General features: G+C 37.5%; 1 protein-coding gene across 2 annotated transcripts in view; it reads left to right on the plus strand.

Annotated features, from left to right (window-relative positions):
- Positions 1-255: 255 nt before the first annotated feature.
- Positions 256-19,959, plus strand: part of LOC130221731 (NACHT, LRR and PYD domains-containing protein 12-like) — a 35,781-nt gene continuing 16,077 nt past the window's right edge. Inside the window, exons 1-8 of one of the 2 annotated variants that reach the window (XM_056454315.1) lie at positions 256-435; positions 3,001-3,239; positions 4,913-5,029; positions 5,230-5,367; positions 8,002-8,139; positions 11,680-11,796; positions 16,416-16,532; positions 16,867-16,995. In XM_056454315.1, the coding sequence (XP_056310290.1) occupies positions 3,094-3,239; positions 4,913-5,029; positions 5,230-5,367; positions 8,002-8,139; positions 11,680-11,796; positions 16,416-16,532; positions 16,867-16,995 (902 nt within the window). In that variant the 5' untranslated portion in view covers positions 256-435; positions 3,001-3,093. The remainder of the gene's footprint in view (positions 436-3,000; positions 3,240-4,912; positions 5,030-5,229; positions 5,368-8,001; positions 8,140-11,679; positions 11,797-16,415; positions 16,533-16,866; positions 16,996-19,959) is intronic. The other variant, XM_056454314.1, reaches the window with a different exon arrangement.

The raw sequence follows: 19,959 nt of genomic DNA on the forward strand, positions 1-19,959 counted from the left end.
ACTACTTCTATTTTTTTTTAAATATATTTATTATCTGTTTTTTGTCCTGTCTCTGTTATCCTGTTGCACTGTAGAAGCTCTGTCACGAAAACAAATTCCTAGTATGTGTGAACATACCTGGCAATAAAGCTCTTTCTGATTCTGATTCTGCATACGGGTATAAGGTAAATGTCAACACGGCTTGCCATACTGGTTTATTTTTGCGAAACTGACCAGAAATGAAACCGAAATCGGATCAGAGGACCGGCAGTAATGTTAGCCATCTCTAACGATTAGAAGACAATTTTCTGAACTTCGCTTGTTATGTTAAGTTTGTTTAAACGTTTCGGTGTGGTCTTTTGCTGGCGTGCTGTCGAACTCAAACATGCTAAAGTTTCTTCGCGACGAGACGACACGCGGAAAACACTCTTAATCTGGCCATCGTGCTTTTAAACGGTAACTTTTCAGTTTATCTTATACATAACACACGATGTGCAATAAACAACGTTAAAACACCTAGTTAATCGTGTGTTGGCAGATACGGCACTTTTGTTAGCTGCACCCAAAAAGCCAATTCATAATAAATAAAAAAATATATGTATAAACGTGTAAAATGTTGGCCATGGCGGATTATATAATTCCTTTAAGTTTACTTTGTTACACATACATTTAAGTCAGAGATTTGTCTTTTTTAAAAACTGACGCAGTTAGGCCTATAGTCAGGGCTGCTGCGCACAAGGCACTGGCATCCATCGGCGTACTGTACACTGAAAAAAATTATTCAAAGGTGATTCCTTGGATTTACTCATTTTTTTTTTTTTTACGTTAAGTGGTTGTAAACAATTTATTTGGGCTGAATTTAAACAAACAAATTAAGCGCCATTGTTCCAAAACTACTTTTGAAATGATCCTTATTAAAAGTTTCAAATAATAAAAATAAATAAATATTTTTGTTAAAAAAATGTTTATTTTGCATTTTATATTAGTATAATATTGTAATTTATTAAATACAAAATTATACCACACCTCCACCTCCATCGACCATTTGATTGATCCGTTGCAGCTACATTGCTCGATTATCGTGGAGCGCAAAATAGAAAGCGAAATAAAGAACAAACAATGCCTTGAAATGAAAACTGCCATGACAAATTAGATAATAAAGATTGGTACTATTATTGTCACACTATTATTGTCATACTTTTAATCAACTTCCAATGTTTTTAAGCCATATCTTTAATTATTTATTATTCATTATCGCCACCCTAACAGTCGCTGGGCTTTTACAGACGAGGTGGTTTTGTCCAGACACCAGGACTTCGTCCGAAATCACATACTTCTGTTATTACTATTTTATATTCTTAATTATAAAGATTCTTAACTCTCTTAAAACTGCCACACGAACAAATAGACAGAATATTCACCTTTTTTGGAAATAAAATGTTTATTAATCCTTCTATCAAAATCCATTTATACATGTTTTTGTAAACTTATTATGTATCAGATTGAAACATCAGGCCTTTTGGTAACTTTTTACATTGTTCATGCAAAGACAGACCTTCTCACAGTATGCATGTGAGAAGTGAAGCTTGAACCTGCATACCCCTTAGTAAATGTGCAGTTGCGCCCCTGGCGAGGGGGGTTACAGTATGTGACCCAAAGGTTACATTCATAATTACTATGTTCAAATCCTACAACATTGTTTTAAAAATATGATAGTAATTCAGTATCTTGATTTGTTGATGTGATGATTCTCAGCTTCGGAGTCATCATTTTGATCATGCCATCAAAATTTACAATTTAATATTAAATAGCAGGCAACTCATTGGTGCAATAGGTAGTGCTATCGCCTCACAGCAGGAAGGTCGCTGCTTCGAGCCTCGGCTGGGTCAGTTGGCGTTTCTGTGTGGAGTTTGCATGTTCTCCCTGTGTTGAAGTGGATTTCCTTCGGGTGCTCCGGTTTCCCCCACAGTCCAAAGACATGCGGTACAGGTGAATTGGGAAGGCTAAATTGTCCGTAGTGTATGAGTAGTGTGGATGTTTCCCAGAGATGGGTTGCAGCTGGCAGGGCATCCACTGCATAAAACAAATGCTGGATAAGTTGGCGGTTCATTCCGCTGTGGCGACCCCAGATTAATAGAGGGACTAAGCCAAAAAGAAAATATAATATAATATAAGCTTCAGCTTGCCATGCCATTGTTTTTATTATTATTATTATTATTATTATTATTAATTCATTATTAATTCATTATTAAAATGCTAAATTGTACTTGTTAATATTGGTTTATAACGTTTTTTTATTAACTAATGTTAACAAAGATTAATAAATAGCCTACTGTAAAATGTATATGAATGCATTGCTCATTGTTTGTTCATTTTGGTAAATGCATTAACTAACATAAAAAGTCATCCCTTCCAAAATGTTTGAGTATTGTATTTTACGAAAAGATACTGAAACCCAAAAGTTAATTTTCTTCTTCATTAAAGTCCAAATTACTATACGCTGTCAGTTTTATTATGTCTTTTAGGTACTTCCTTACATACCCAGAGGTGATGTACAGTATGTGGAGACACATCCCACTAGTAAATAACCCATGGTTGCATGCTTTTCGGTAATGAATGCTACTATTAAAAATAGTATTAATAAATAATTTTACCTCTATGCTGCAACATTGATGCTTCCGGTTGCCTTCTTTGCTTTGCAAATATTGTTGACACATGCTAATTGAGGATTCATTTTATAGGCAGAGAAAGAGAGACACACTGAAAGAGAACTGAAATAGAAAGAATTTGCCAATTGATTATAACAGTTCAGCTGTATGGATTCCTTTCATAGACATTATGAGTGCTGTGTGTGTTTGTGTGTGCTTCATCTGACTCTGCAGCTCAGTCATCTTGCTTTTCATATAGAGCAGTAGTTTACAAACACACTTTTGTTACATTGCTCAAAATGATCAGCTACTGAACCTTAGTATTTCTGCTTAGTTCTGCCTAATTCACTGCATTTTTTGTTTCCATGTACAGGCCTGAAATCAAGTTACTCATGTGAGAAGAAAAGCAGAAGAAACGGTCTAAGAAATTAGTTTTCTTGAGGAGAGAGAAAAGCTATAAACTAAAATGAGTGTGTTTGAGGAGCAGGAGGCTCATGTTGTCCCTCAGAGATCAGCATCTCCAGACTTCAGCCATGTATCTCTGAGGAGTAATGACTCGATGATTATTCCTCCTGCTCTCAGTGATGGAGCTACTGGAATCTCTGAATATGGGTGAGTATCATGAAGCTGGATGTGTGTGTGGATGTTTTATATGGACTGATTTGAACTCTTGGTTGTGGTCAATAGTGTTTGCTTTAGTTCAACATTTAAAGGGCACCTATGGTGAAAAATCTACTTTTAAAGCTGTTTGAACAGACATGTGTGTAAATATAGTGTATAGACCGTCATATTGGGGTGAAATAAACACACCCAGTTTTTTTTTTTAACAACATAAAAATGGTGGACCAATTGGAGCGGTTTTCAGAGCGACCGCCACTTTACGTAGGAGTGCGGTCCCCCCGCCCACCAATATTGATTGACAGCTGCACGTATTAACATGTCCCGGTAGTCACCTGTATAATCATATCAACAAAATCAGACGTGCGCAAAGCAACTGGGAATAAAAGGTCTGTCCAGTTCGCTAGGATCATCAATCATCATCAAATGTGATCAAGAGTGAGTTTCACATGTTTAACATGTTTTAAAACAAAGCATGTGTACTGAATTACAGCGATTTAGCTTAGCTTTACTTCATCAGCACAGCCGCGGGTCAGAACAATTATAAAGGAAGACGTTTTAATCCAGGTTTGTGGACGTTAAATCAGGTTTATTTTGTTCATTAACATAACAGATATCCATACAGCAGTGGAGATTAACCAGTATCATGTCACATATGCATGCAAACAGAGTGCGAAGCTAAACGCGCTGTCTGTCTCTCTCTCTCTCTCTCTGTGTGTGTGTGTGTGTGGGTGTCTGCGCTATGTGTGTGTGTCTTTGCTGTGTGTGCGCGTAAACTTTGTAATGACTTTGTGTGTGACTCATGGTTGCAACTCACAAAAACTGCATCAAACACTGATTGTTAAAGTTCTTACTGTAGTATTTCTCACAAACACGACGTGAGATCTGCTTCCTGAGGCAGCCGAGGGCGGCGATTGAGGCATGTTGCTGAAAGGCACGTGGGAACGGTGGGCGGGGAGGACTAGCCTTAAAAGCCCAGTACAAAAAAACAGCAACCAAGTTTTACTGGTTATAATACAGACACTTCAAACAGCTATAACAAATGTTTTTTGTTTTGAGCTCAAACTTTACAGACACATTCTGGGGACACAAAAGACTTATATTAAATCTGAAAAAAGGGGTAACCTATGTGCCCTTTAAGAGTGCGCAGATCTTCTTGTGCGCTCTCAAATAACGTAAACGCTGCTGAGGTGCGATTTAGTGCGTTTATGTAACGAGTATGTCTCCAGCATATTTATGAATGCCTCCGGTATTAATGCGTCCTGAAGTAAAGTAAAACGGCTATACGTCGTGTTTGCTGGCCTCACGCATCACGCACCGGTTACAGTCAGCCGTTCAGCACGTAACAAAGGGTTAAACGAATGACGCACAGCACTACTACGGTTACAGAAAAGTTCACGCTGTTATAATTCACTTACCTTTTAATACATTTTGGTGCGATTATCACCCGCTATTAAAAAAATTAAATGTTTTGAATGAGAAGCTGTAATGTAGCTGTGGCGGGATGAATCTTGGCATGGCGCGCCGCCATAGAAGAATGAATGTAGCGGAAACCATGAAATACCTTTATAAATTAGCAGATGAGTAGTGATTTAATGATGCAGACAGATACTCTGCAGAGTAACAATCTTAAACGGATATAAACTTTTTTTCTTCTTGGTTATCAGTAAGTGGAGAAAGAGAGCAGCATCTCCAGACTTCAGCCGTGTATCTCTGAGGAGTAACGCCTCCATGATTATTCCTCCTTATCTCAGTGATGGAGCTGCTGGGAACTCTGAGTCTAGGTGAGTATCATGAAGCTGAATGTGTTTTATATGAAGTGATCAACCTTCAGCAGTGATCTGTAATTTTTTAACTGTGACATTTATACTAAACTGAACAGATACAGTCTGAATCAGACAGACAACATTTGGCCCTTGACTGTGCTTTTAATAACTTTTCTTGATCGCAGTAATGTTTTATCATGAGCTCTTGTGTGTTGCAGATGGAGAATGAAAGAGTATCCTTTTGACCCTCAGAGATCAGCATCTCCAGTGTTCAGCCATGTATCTCTGAGGAGTAATGACTCGATGATTATTCCTCCTGCTCTCAGTGATGGAGCTGCTGTGAGCTCTGATTTTGGGTGAGTATTAGGGCTCTGTGTCACTAAACATGACACAAAATGATACATATCATGAAGCCAGTGTCACAATACAGTATGTATGATGATACAGGTCATATTAATATATGTTGTTTTAAATAACAGGGTATCAAATCAGGGTATCACAATCTTCTGTCCATTCCGTATCCATTTTCAAACAAAAAAAGAAAACGGCCAAACTAGGCGCTGCTCGGAAATCTTTACTCAGCATCAGGTGCACAGCAGCAAGACGTTTGACAACTATGAATTCATTTGAATGGCAAATGTCTAATAATACTACTAGTTTACGTTTTTATTTAATTCATGCATGCGCAATGAATGTTGGTCTGCTAACTGATCAAATGACAGAATATGTCAACTTAGTTTATATATATATATAATTAAATAATAATAATTTAATTAATGGGTGCTGGTCTGCAGAGGGCTCTTATTTTGAAGGCTACGTCACAAGCTCAGATTTAGTTGACCAATCAGAGGGTGTAGCGAATTAAGCTCATACAATTATTAGTATTAATAATTAATAATAACAAGTTATTATTGAATTATTAATATCCAGGGTAACTTTATTGTTAATGGTAGCGAGTGGGTGAGACAATAGAGCAGGGCCGAACGGCCCATTAGGAGAGAGGGAGAGTGAGTTGCAAGATTCCACATTAAAACCTAACCAATCATCAAAGAATCAACTTGTTTTAATAGAGGACATGGTAAACTAGCATATTTGACTAAATCAAACTCGCACAGTTCTTTGTCTGTGGCTTACGCAGTTTGTGCTAGCCTGGGAGTTTCTTGATGCTGGTCCTTCTCCATTCTGATCAGCTGATCAGCAGTCCAGTGAGGTAATGAGTTGAAATGGTCCAGAATAGAGACTTAAAGTGTCTGAAGAGTAGAAAGGCCAAAGCTTTGCCTCAACTTGAGCGAGGCCTATAAGGCCTGGGTTACATTTTTGAAAGAAGAGTTGAAAAAGAGAGTCCGAGAGAGCTGGTACCGAAGATAGCTTTGAGGTAAGAGTTGAAGAGTGAGAGAGAGAGCCGGGGTTGTTGTCCGGTTCCTTAAATAGGGTTTGCTGATGTCATGAACTCAGGGGTTGAGTTAGCCAATGGGATGTGGCTTTCTAGCCTTGTTTTATGGCTCTTTGTTTGTGACTTACATGTGCTTGGTGAGTGGTTTTCATAGAGAAGTGTTAAAGATTTTATAATCTCAACGTGTTACAAGTACCCAAAATAAATTGCATACAGTTGTTCTCTAAAGCACATTAGCTGTGCGTACATATCAAACACGTATGTGATGTTAGCAGTACTTCTTAGGGTTTTAATACGAAAATATATCACCAGTAAATCATCAATAAACACTGTTTGGCACAGATATAGTAGTCTACCTGAATATAGAAATAGCTATTGGAAGAAATGGTTTGGTTCTTTTCACATGTAAGTGTGAAAAGGTCTGGAGCTAGTCTATCAAGATGGTTACCATGGTAACTTTGGGCTTTAGATATGTGACCCCCCCACTGGGGTGTGTTTCTGGGCTGCTTAAAAGTTTGTGTAGTAATGAATGCACCGCCTACATGTGTATAATGAATTTTAAAGTCGTTTATCCGTTTTCCTACCCTAAATAAAAAAGAAAATTGAGCCAAAATCTTGTTGTTTGGTTTTTTGGGAGCAAATGAAAAACTGCCGTTTTGTTAATTTTCCTTTTTTGTTTGAAAACGGATATGGAATGGATTTAAGAGACCCTGTTTATTGCAGATCTAATAGCCATTTTGTAACTTTTGCTGTTCAAAATGCATAAAGACTTAAATTGATTAAATCAAACTAATGGTACACACGCTCACAGAACCCCAACAAGTAAACCTTATTGCTCATTTGTTTTTAATTATAGTTTTAAATTATAAAGTTACAGGATGGGTTGGCTATGAAATAGATTAAGAATTAATTAATTTATTTATGGAGAACAGATGAACAGTAACTGAGCTTCCCTTGTCAAATAATAACAAATTTAATAAACAGAATAGAAAGTTAATGGAACACGTTCTGCTAAAGAAAACTTGCTAATGCTAACAGATAATTTGTCAGAAAGTGCCTTAGAAAAGAAACACAGTATAAGCGAAATACACATACACTTATAGTTATAATGTTGTTATAAACAGCAGATACGTTTTGGGTCTTATAAACCAAGACAAATGTCATTTCTTTATTGAAACTGAAACTAGATCTTTCAATTAGAAGAAATCCTCCTTTCATTCATTCATTCATTTTCCTTCAGCTTAGTCACTTTATTCATCAGGGGTCGACACAGCGGAATGAACCGCCAACTTATCCAGCATATGTTTTACACAGCGGAGGCCCTTCCAGCTGCAACCTAGCACTGGAAAACATCCATACACTCTTGCATTCACACACGCATACATTACGGCTAATTTAGTTTATTCAGTTCACCCTAGCGCATGTCTTTTGACTGTAGAGGAAACCGGAGCACTCAGAGGAAACCGAAATGCCAACTGGCGAGCCGGTACTCGAACTAGCGACGTTAGCTTTAGTCCAACATTTGGCCCTTGACTGTGCTCTTAATAACTTTTCTTGATCGCAGTAATGTTTTATCATGAGCTCTTGTGTGTTGCAGATGGAGGATGAAAGCTAATCTTTTTGACCCTCAGAGATCAGCATCTCCAGACTTCAGCTGTTTATCTCTGAGGAGTAATGACTCGATGATTATTCCTCCTGCTCTCAGTGATGGAGCTGCTGTGAGCTCTGATTTTGGGTGAGTATTAGGGCTCTGTGTCACTAAACATGACACAAAATGATACATATCATGAAGCCAGTGTCACAATACAGTATGTATGATGATACAGGTCATATTAATATATGTTGTTTTAAATAACAGGGTATCAAATCAGGGTATCACAATCTTCTGTCCATTCCGTATCCATTTTCAAACAAAAAAAGAAAACGGCCAAACTAGGCGCTGCTTGGAAATCTTTACTCAGCATCAGGTGCACAGCAGCAAGACGTTTGACAACTATGAATTCATTTAAATGGCAAATGTCTAATAATACTACTAGTTTACGTTTTTATTTAATTCATGCATGCGCAATGAATGTTGGTCTGCTAACTGATCAAATGACAGAATATGTCAACTTAGTTTATATATATATATAATTAAATAATAATAATTTAATTAATGGGTGCTGGTCTGCAGAGGGCTCTTATTTTGAAGGCTACGTCACAAGCTCAGATTTAGTTGACCAATCAGAGGGTGTAGCGAATTAAGCTCATACAATTATTAGTATTAATAATTAATAATAACAAGTTATTATTGAATTATTAATATCCAGGTTAACTTTATTGTTAATGGTAGCGAGTGGGTGAGACAATAGAGCAGGGCCGAACGGCCCATTAGGAGAGAGGGAGAGTGAGTTGCAAGATTCCACATTAAAACCTAACCAATCATCAAAGAATCAACTTGTTTTAATAGAGGACATGGTAAACTAGCATATTTGACTAAATCAAACTCGCACAGTTCTTTGTCTGTGGCTTACACAGTTTGTGCTAGCCTGGGAGTTTCTTGATGCTGGTCCTTCTCCATTCTGATCAGCTGATCAGCAGTCCAGTGAGGTAATGAGTTGAAATGGTCCAGAATAGAGACTTGAAGTGTCTGAAGAGTAGAAAGGCCAAAGCTCAGCCTCAACTTGAGCGAGGCCTATAAGGCCTGGGTTACATTTTTGAAAGAAGAGTTGAAAAAGAGAGTCCGAGAGAGCTGGTACCGAAGATAGCTTTGAGGTAAGAGTTGAAGAGTGAGAGAGAGAGCCGGGGTTGTTGTCCGGTTCCTTAAATAGGGTTTGCTGATGTCATGAACTCAGGGGTTTATTCATTCATTTTCCTTCAGCTTAGTCACTTTATTCATCAGGGGTCGACACAGCGGAATGAACCGCCAACTTATCCAGCATATGTTTTACACAGCGGAGGCCCTTCCAGCTGCAACCTAGCACTGGAAAACATCCATACACTCTTGCATTCACACACGCATACATTACGGCTAATTTAGTTTATTCAGTTCACCCTAGCGCATGTCTTTTGACTGTAGAGGAAACCGGAGCACTCAGAGGAAACCGAAATGCCAACTGGCGAGCCGGTACTCGAACTAGCGACGTTCTTGCTCTGAGGTTAAGGTGCTAACCACTTAGCCACCGTGGCACAACAACTATATCATGTTTTATATTTTTTGGTTTATTTGTTTAATTTCACCATTAAACTCAACTAATGAGGTTGTGGGTGCCACAATGTTTGAAGCACAGCAAGTCTATTCTTTAAGTTTCCATTTCTTTCAATTTGGACACCGCCACCCAGAGTTTATTCTCCATCTTCAGTCTTCCCATTTCTCCCCAAACCTGTACCTTGCAAATATATGAACAGAATTTCATACAGTTTCTGTCCATTCTAAAATATGTCCATTAATATTGCACCATCACACCACCGTGAAGAGTGTGTGAAAGTCTGTTTGTGTTTTCTCACACAAACATTCATTCAACTCAATTGATTTGCAACTCTGAACAGTGTGATTCCCTCATGAGCGCTGACCAAAACTTCTGACATGTCAGAAAATCATGTGACCATCCGGTAGTGTATTGGGTGAATTTAACCGTCTCTTTTTTTCCCCTGTACACTGGACAAACACAGCTTGACATATCACGCATGACAAAACTGAAATATCACCGGATTCAAATAAGAGCCACAATTCAGTTTTAAGATGAACTCCAGATAGGTTTAAGCCACTTTGCATTGAGAGAGCTATTGGTGTTGTGTGATGTAGTGAATTAGCTCAAAGGGAATCAATGATTAATTTGAACGGGGGTTCAAAAGAATCGACTTTTTAAATCCGAACAAACGAATCATCCAGCGAACGTTAGAACGGATAGTTGAATTGATTTAAGGCTATTCGTATCAAAATAAAAACCCATTTATGTTTAAGCAGGGTAGCAAGATCCAAGTTTAAGACATTAGATTCATAAATATGCACAAGCACCTTTCTTTATCCAAGATGACACTTTATTGACTAATCTAACAGAAATGAAGAGTAAAGAAAGTAAAATAAAAGTTTGAGAGAACGTAACAATGGAAAAAGCTCAGATTTTGTAAGACCAAATTAAGTGAACCAAAAATAATCAATTTAATCTTTCTTTGGTCTCTTTAGCGTTGCATTTAGTTTACACCAGTTCAGTTGTAGCCTGGAAGTGTTACTTGCGTTCCTTGTGTGATGTGAAGAAACTCCCTCTGTTGAGCATGTTGCTAGCTGGTTGTTCTTTGTCCTCTTGAGGCTTGGAGTGGGATGGAGTCGGTCGTTTTAAGTTTTGAAAGTGGCAAAAGGGCGAGTCGTGATGACTACTGGTTTGCGGCGCACTAAACTTAACTAGACTCTCGATGGAAAAGAAAGGAAGGTATCAGAGATGGGAATGTCTGAGCTGTGTGATTAACCCATTTTGTCTGGGTCCCCTCCTGCTCTGGTCTGTAGTCTTTTAGAGTCTCTCTGGGGTCCTTGTGGGGTCTCTGGGCGGTGGCCTTAGGCACAAGCTTTTATAAGGATCGTTTGTACCCACCCTCCAGGGCCAAGTTGACTAATGAGAAGTTAAACTTCCCCGAGGCATGTTTTATAATCCTTTGTGCAGAAGTGTAGTGATTTGCACAGGCATTTTGATGTAAACTGATGCAGAAATGTTCAAGTTTCTTAAGATGTTAAAATGTTGCACACGTATTAACATAAAATGTAAGCAATCGTTCAGTACACCAAATTAGCTTTGCAGGGACATCAAACATGAACTATCTATGATCTTGTTTAGCTGTGGTAGAGTTAAACATTGATTGTAGAAGTATTAAAACCATAATATTAATAAAGGAGCATGAGAAGTGTTGCAAAACACCTGATTACACATAAAGAGGGAATAAAAGTTTACATTAAAACATCTTAAACAAAGGAGCTTATAGAAGTTGACCAGGTCTCTTTGTATCCAGTGCTGTGAGCTCATTCCTTTGTGTCGTAAATAACTTGGAATCAGATAACCACTGACCATCCAGTCTTTTCCAGGGGAGAAGTTGGTGCTGTGTTTGCTGACACATTTTTTTAATAAAAGCAAAATAATGATGTGTCTGATCAGCCATGTTTTTTACAGTGATAATTGGCAGAATCAAATTGTAGCTGTAAAAGTAGAAGTAGAGGTATCGATGCACACATTGTCAGATGACACATACAGATACACTGCAGAGAAACAATCTGAAAAATCTATTTTTTTTTCTTCATTGTCATCAGTAAGTGGAGAAAGAGATCGGCATCTCCAGTGTTCAGCTGTGTGTCTCTGAGGAGTAATGACTCCATGATTATTCCTCCTGCTCTCAGTGATGGAGCTGCAGTGAGCTTTGAATCTGGGTGAGTATCATGAAGCTGGATAAAAGGTGTTTTTGTCTTAACCATCTGTGACTGCAACACACGAAACATCTATTTTAGAAACCGGTTTGATTTTCCATGATGTCACAACAGAACAACAGCAAATACTACTATGACAATTATCACCTCAGGTAGAGATTATGTGGTTTATTCAGTGTTAAACGCTGCCAGTGGGAGTTTAAATATAATTTACGTGAAATTTATTGACATATAAAAATATTCTTGAAAATAAAATAACCATCAGACGGTTTGAAAAAGAAAGCCAGAACCAACAACACCAGTCACTCAGTAACCTAATAAGAATGTTAAAAAGGTTTAATGTATATTAGTTATATTAAAAGCCTTTAACGTTTTATGGGGAGTGCAGTGGCTGGTATTTACAGGTTTCTGTCATGTCGTGTCACGTTTGGTGCAGACAGTCAAATGTCACCTGTTGGTTGGACACAGTATTAAGCTTCTCAGACTCAATCTGTATTGTAAAAATCGCTAAAGAAATAAAGATTTTGGAGCTCCATATCCCTGTGCATAACCAACTGATCCCGAGACGGAGCTAAAATAAGCCAATCATTGAGATAGCAGAATAAGGATGCCTGCGTGCCGAAGAGGTGCAAGGGCACCCTCCTTGAGTTTGGTAAAAGGCAACGGATTATCGCCCACTGTAACCCTCAGACCTGCCCTCTCAGCTGCTCAACAGACATATGCTGTGAGGAGCTGTGCTTGTCAATTCATAGGCATTCATTGGCCCTTTTTCTTAATCTTCAGAATGATTGTTCATCTGGCGTTTTCCCCAAAGTGTCGTTTCGACATAACTAGGATGTCCCGACCTTAAAGGGAACTACATTTACTTCTTAAGCAATACATAAATAATGCAATATTAAACCAAAATAAATAATCTTACAACTTTAGGCACACATTTGACTCTAAAATTTAACAAACACTCAAACTACTGCACATACGGGGGGGTAGTACATGTTGTTCTTGTATTGTCACATGCAGAGAATTAATTAATATATTTATATATTCAGGTAAATAAAATGTTGTATTCCCTTTATTTAAAGTGTGTAAACTACAATATTGAGCTTAATCTTGACTAAATTTAATTGCAAATCAAATTCACAATTGCAAAATCTGTCAAAAAAGAAGACAATTAGATATTTTGCCTAAGTCGCCCAGCCCCAGTGTGTGTGTGTGTGTGTGCGTGTGCGTGTGCGTGTGCGTGTGCGTGCGTGTGCGTGTGCGTGTGTGTGTGTGTGTGTGTATTGTATTGTATTGTATTGTATTGTACTGAATGAGTAAGTGTGGGATCATTCAACAAACTTAGGTCAGGCGAGACCCAGAACCCAGGAAGAAGTCTGAAGTATTTTATATTTTGTGCTTTATACACTGCTTTCTCTCTGTCAAGTGGTATTGCACACTGTAAAAAAGTAAAGGTGCTTAAAGTACCCTGTTGAGTACTCAACGAACTTTAAAATGTATTTTAAGTGCCTCAAAGCTCTTTCTCTCAAAAAGGGGTTCCTTGAGGAACCAATAGCCACGTTTCCACTATCGCGCCTAAAGCGAGCGAGCCAGGGCGAGCCAAGGCCAGTCGCGTTTCCACTATCACTTCCGGGGCGTAATCGGGCCAAAGCGGGGCTTCCTTGGGGCCAGCGTCCGGCCTTTTTCGGCCTGCCGAATACCTTGGGCCAAGGAGGGCCAACTGGGGCTTCGGGGCGGGGTTACGTACAAAGGCGGAGTTTTCCTGTCAGGTAAAGAGGAGACAAGATGCTTTCTTCCCTTACATTTGTTTTGCTATCGCGCTTGATCAACTCACTAAGAAGAAGAAAAAAAGGATATCTGTGTTCGAAGTAAATGCCGCCGAACTCGAATGTCCTTATCCTGGGATCGCTGTCTGGCCTTACACCAACAGACCACAAACAGTAAAAAAGCAATCGCTTCGGTGTTCTCCATCTTCCAGCTCTCGTAGTGACGCCAGGTTGTGTTTGTGGTTATAATTTGAGTTTTTTGTTCCCGCTGAAGTGGGCGGGTTGTGTGACGGGTTGTGTGACGTTTGATTCGGGGGACGTTCTGGGGGCGGTGTTTGCGTGACGCGCTGAGAGCAACTAGCCCGACAGTGGAAACGCGACATGATTTCGGCCTCATTTCTCAACCTCCCGGGCTATTGGCCCGGCCTGGCCCAATTAAAGCCCTGGCTCGCACTGGCCCGATAGTGGAAATGCGGCTACTGACAGTCTTTGCAGTGCTTGCAAGACCCTTTTGCAGTAACCGGGATCCTACAAGCACTTTTTGTCAATACTGAGGTTCTGGAGTCACTGTTTCCTTACACCAAGACCTCGAAGCACTTTGAAAGTTATTGGAGGAACTCAATTTTCAAAAAAGAGTTACTGAAAGATCTATGAACTTATATAATGGTTCCTGGTGGATCTCTCCTCTAAAAGCTAGCATTTAAAGGAACCAAAAATTTTTTGGTCATAATTAAGTAGGACAATTGTGGAGACCAGAAAATGAGATGGATGTTCATTTATTTAATATTTACTTAGTTATTTGTGCTTTTAGAATGATATGAAATTTGGTGTTTGTTTTTCTTTTTTTTGTGTGGCACTCACTGTGAACACAAGAATATCAATGTTTAGAGTCTAAATGTTAACTTGATTGCTGTTAGGAGACTGACTGGGAAATTGTGAAAAAATGTGAAAATCTAAAAGTAATTTTGGAGGATAAAATACAAATGAGCCACAACAGAGGGGAAAAAAGAGACAAAAACATGCACAGGCATGTACAATTATGAAAATGATAATTATTATAGGGGACTAATTCAATTTTCTGTCATTTAACCTCATTAGACCCTTGAATTTTGACATTTAAAACAAAAATAATAACTACAACAACTGCTGCAATAATAATATTAACAATAATAATAATAAAAATATTGTTGTGGTTATTTTTATAAAAATATAACTATATAACGCAGTTCTTCAAAAATCCACACATGATAAATATTTAAGATATTACTAAACTTAAGTATATAGGCTATGGGCTCTGGTTTATTAATAAAAAGTATTCCTCCAGTTTGTTTTGATAAACCAACAAAGATAACTTGCCAATGAATGCAGTATTTTGCACATTTTTATTCTTCTGAATTCAATGTTTTTTTTTTCATCTGTTTCTTGGATTAATGGAATAGAATTAATTGTGTTGGCAAAAAAAAATTAACCGGAACTAATAAAATAATATAATCATGACGCGGACGCGCGCGCTCGGATCTCTCCAGTTATTGTGCACGCGCAGGTCGCAGGAGCGTTTTCAAATATCGATTTGTAACGGCTCCTTTCCTCCATTTCGTGACTGCTGTCGTCTCTAACACACGGAAGGTGAGTAAGTTGGCAAAATAAATATACAAATTAGATACGATTTGCACACAAATATCTACACTTACACGCATTATTATGTCGTGTAACCTGTTTTAGGAACGTCTCGCGAAGCGATTGCTGTTAAGATTGGGTAAACGTTATTATTTTGCGATAATAGCAATCGGCTGGATATACATAATCACTCAAATTACACGTGTACCTCACTCAAATATAAATAATTTGATGTAAAATATTGATTTGTGTCGAAATATTGTATTGTCATTGAACACGAAGCTTCCATGAAAGCCATTGCAAGCGACCGTTAATTTCAAATTAAACAGATAACGTTATACATTCGTACTTATTAGACGGCTTTTTTGCACAAATATATTTATTTATTTATTTATTTATTGTCTTCCCTTACATATACAGTGTGTAGCAAGTGTCTTGAGCAGGGTTGCTTATATTATTTTTTTTAGCCGCGATGCTATCTAATATTCGTTCCTTATATTGTTTGTGAGTAATATTTTACAGTCTATGGTAATATTACGCATTTGTTATTTTTGCGTTTCTTAAACAGTTACCTGTGTGACGAATTGTGTCTAAGTTATGTACTTCAATACATTTTTTATTCATTTACACAAAAAAATGAACATAAAGCCTGCTTTTTTTCCTGTACTTGTATTGTCACATGCAGAGAATTAATTAATATATTTATTTATATATTCAGGTAAATAAAATGTTGTATTCCCTTTAATTAAAGCGTCTAAACTACAATATTGAGCTTAATCTTGACTAAATTTAATTGCAAATCAAATTCACAATTGCAAAATCTGTCAAAAAAGAAGGCAATTAGATATTTTGCCTAAGTCGCCCAGCCCCAGAGTGTGTGCGTGTGTGTGCGTGTGCATGTGTGTGTGTGTGTATTGTATTGTACTGAATGAGCAAGTGTGGGATCATTCAACAAACTTAGGTCAGGCGAGACCCAGAAAGAAGTGTGAAGTATTTTATATTTTGTGCTTTATACACTGCTTTCTCTCTGTAAAGTGGTATTGCATGTGCATTTGTAATTGGTATAAAATTGTATCTTTTTCAAAGCAGTATTATTTTTAAGGGTCTTTATTAGTTTGTATTTTAAAACATGTATCCCAAATACCTTTATAAATTAGCAGATGAGTAGTGATTTAATGATGCAGACAGATACTCTGCAGAGTAACAATCTTAAACGGATAAAAACTTTTTCTTGGTTATCAGTAAGTGGAGAAAGAGAGCAGCATCTCCAGACTTCAGCCATGTATCTCTAAGGAGTAACGCCTCCATGATTATTCCTCCTGATCTCAGTGATGGAGCTGCTGGGAACTCTGAGTCTGGGTGAGTATCATGAAGCTGAATTTGTTTATATGAAGTGATCAACCTTCAGCAGTGATCTGTAATTTTTTAACAGTGACATTTATACTAAACCGAACAGATACAGTCTGAATCAGACAGACAAATGTCACCTGTTGTTAGGACACGGTGTTAAGCTGCTTTGACTTAATCTATATTGTAAAAGACACTATAGAAATGAAGATTTGTTGAATTGAATTTGAACTCATGGTTGTGGTTATTAGTGTTAGCTTTAGTCCAACATTTGGCCCTTGACTGTGCTTTTAATAACTTTTCTTGATCACAGTAATGTTTTATCATGAGCTCTTGTGTGTTGCAGATGGAGTAAAAATGGGGCTTCTGTTGACCCTCAGAGATCAGCATCTCCAGTGTTCAGCCATGTATCTCTGAGGAGTAATGACTCGATGATTATTCCTCCTGCTCTCAGCGATGGCGCTGCTGAGTCTGGGTGAGTATCATGTTACTGCTATTGTGAATCTTGAATGTGAAATTGACAGTATAATCGATGAATCCTGCAAAAAGAATTGTTGCTGGTCATCTACTAAAGCTGTAAGGCTCTGTTCACATCTGTGAGATGTGTTTTCATCTACTTGATCAGATCAAAAGTAGACAAGAGAAAAACACTTGAGCAGGCAGCTTTATATAGTATAATTGTACCATGTAGAGTTCCAGTGTGTACCTTCACTCCATTATAAAGTTAAGTAACAAAGCAGAGTTGAATTAATATATCATTTAGAGTAAAACATTAAACTGAGAATCTCTTTATCACCTGTACCACCAAAGATAATGGCCAATAAATAAATAATTAATTAATAAATGGCAAATATTGCACATATTCACTATGATTATATACAGTTGAAGCCAGAATTATTCACCCCCTTTGAATATTTTTTTCTTTTTTAAATTTTTCCCAAACAATGTTTAACAGAACAAGGAATTTTTCACAGTATGTCTGATAATATATATATTTTTATTTTTTAAGAACCATTTTACGGTCAATATTATTAGCCCCTTTAAGATAAATCTTTTTTCGATTCTACAGAACGAACCATCATTATTCAATAACTTGCCTAATTACCCTAACCTGCCTAGTTAACCTAATTAACCTAGTTAAGCCTTTAAATGTCACTTTAAGCTGTATAGAAGTGTCTTGAAAAATATCTAGTCAAATATTATTATTCAATTCACCTTTATTTGTATAGCGCTTATACAATGTAGATTGTGTCAAAGCAGCTTCACATAAAAGGTCACAGTAAATAGGAACAGTGTAGTTAAGTTTGTAGTGTTTAAGTTCAGTTCAGTTTAGCTCAGTTCAGTGTGGTTTAATAATCACTACTGAGAGTCCAAATATTGAAGAGCAAATCCAGCGATGCGCAGCTCTACAGATCCTGAACCATGCAAGCCAGTGGCGACAGCGGAGAGGGAAAAAAAACTTCACTAAAGGCGGAAGTGAAGAAAAAAAACCTTGAGAGAAACCAGGTTAGTAGTAGTATTTATTAGAAATGAGTTATTAAAACTATTATTAGAAACATTGAAAGAAATATTCTCTCCGTTAAGCAGAAATTGTGGGAAAAAACAGGGGGGCTAATAATACAGGGGGGCTAAAAATTCTGACTTCAACTGTATGTGGTAAATAAGAATATGTGTCAAAACAACAGAAATCTTACAAACTGCCACAGATCTCTCAGTGGATTACTCATTTATCTGCAGGGTTAAGCTGATAGACATGGCTATCAAATGCTCCTGTGTCTGTATCCGGTGAAGAGCATGAATGATGATCATTGTCACAGACATGTGTTGAGTGTGTAAATAAGGCAATTAATTGCTTGATTCATTGCCAGAAGTGACCCACATCTACAGCCAGATCTGATCCTTAATGCATTTCATTAAAGCACAATTTAGAAAGTCTCATTGAATTATAATGAACATAATTTAAACGCATTTACACACGTTCATTATGAAAGATCTGTTTATCTTTTAATGAACAATCAGTTTCTGTTTGCTTAAGCATTGGAAACCTATTTTAGGCTAACTGCAGTTGCACAATTCTCTGTTGTTTTATTCAGGTTTTATTTTTAATATAAACAGAAAAATAGATTTACACTCATGTAAATTGATTTTTCAGTGTTCATACTACCATCTTTGCCTTATTCTATGTAGTTTATATTTTAAAACATTACAAGTAAGTAATATTTGATCAGGTACTGATGTATCTGTAAGCAAAGAACAATTTAAATCCAGGTGGTTGTAAAAACATAAAGCTTGACAGGTTTAACTGCAACTCAATGCAAGTGGAGCACTGTTGTATAAGACTGAAATAATTTATTCTGCACAAAGAACCACCTGGATAGTTCACACAAAAATGTTTCACTGAGCAATAGCTGCATGAGACATGTTCAAACTCTCATCAGGCAGTAAAATGCCAGATTTATATACTGTACATTTTTTCAACTCCACTCTGATGAAGCATAAGGTATGTTATTATTGTATCATTTCTTAATTTATCATGTTTATTGTGAAATGTGATGTGTGTTTCAACAAACACATGTAGATGCTGAATAGTGTCAAATCACTTAACTCAACTGTCATCTGTTCATGCAGAGATTGATTTCATGTCCTGGATGTGTTTTCGTTGACATTAAAGAGCCCATATTATGGCTTTTTGAAAATGCCCTTCCATATAGTGTGTCACACAGCTCTAAGTGAAGTGAAATATCCAGCTAAGGCTTAAATCTGAAAGTGTACAGTGTTTAAAACTATTGATTCATCTATAAAAGAGTCGACTCATAGTGCTTCAAACGAGTCGTCTTGATAACGAGTCATTAGGTGTTTCGTGATGATGCGGCTACGAAACACAAGTAGTTGCACGCGCAAACCCGGGAGATTTGAAACCTGCGGCCCCGCCCACTAACACAGAAAAAAAGCACCATACACATACACAGACAGACACCGGTGGAATGAAGTCACGCTGTGCAGATGGATATTATTGACAGTCTAATTAAAGATGAAACCTCAGCAATATAGCCTAGCCTTGAGCAGATCGAGTGCTTCTGGAAATTACATGCTTAAAAAGAAAACTTCTTCAGTTTGTTAAAGGAAGGATCAGTAAAGACTGTCAGAACATGGATCAGTGCATCATGAATCAATTTCTTCCCCCATTTCACCAGTGTAAGTACGTGTGATTAAAACTGTTGCCTCGTTTACTCTAGCTTGCAAATTATGTATTTAGTTGTGTTTTGTTACTTGTAACCGCGTGTACTGTATCAGGTTAACTCTTTATTTTCTCATATCGCGTGTAAAACCACGTTAAAAACGCGACGCGTGCCGCTTTGTTTACGGATTGTCAGCTGTTCCTACACACATGCAACGGACAAGTTTCAAAATATTTCAGCTTAGATTCAAGGGAGCTGTC

Source organism: Danio aesculapii, chromosome 3 (genome assembly GCF_903798145.1).
Source record: "Danio aesculapii chromosome 3, fDanAes4.1, whole genome shotgun sequence".
NCBI classification, from domain to species: Eukaryota; Metazoa; Chordata; class Actinopteri; order Cypriniformes; family Danionidae; genus Danio; species Danio aesculapii.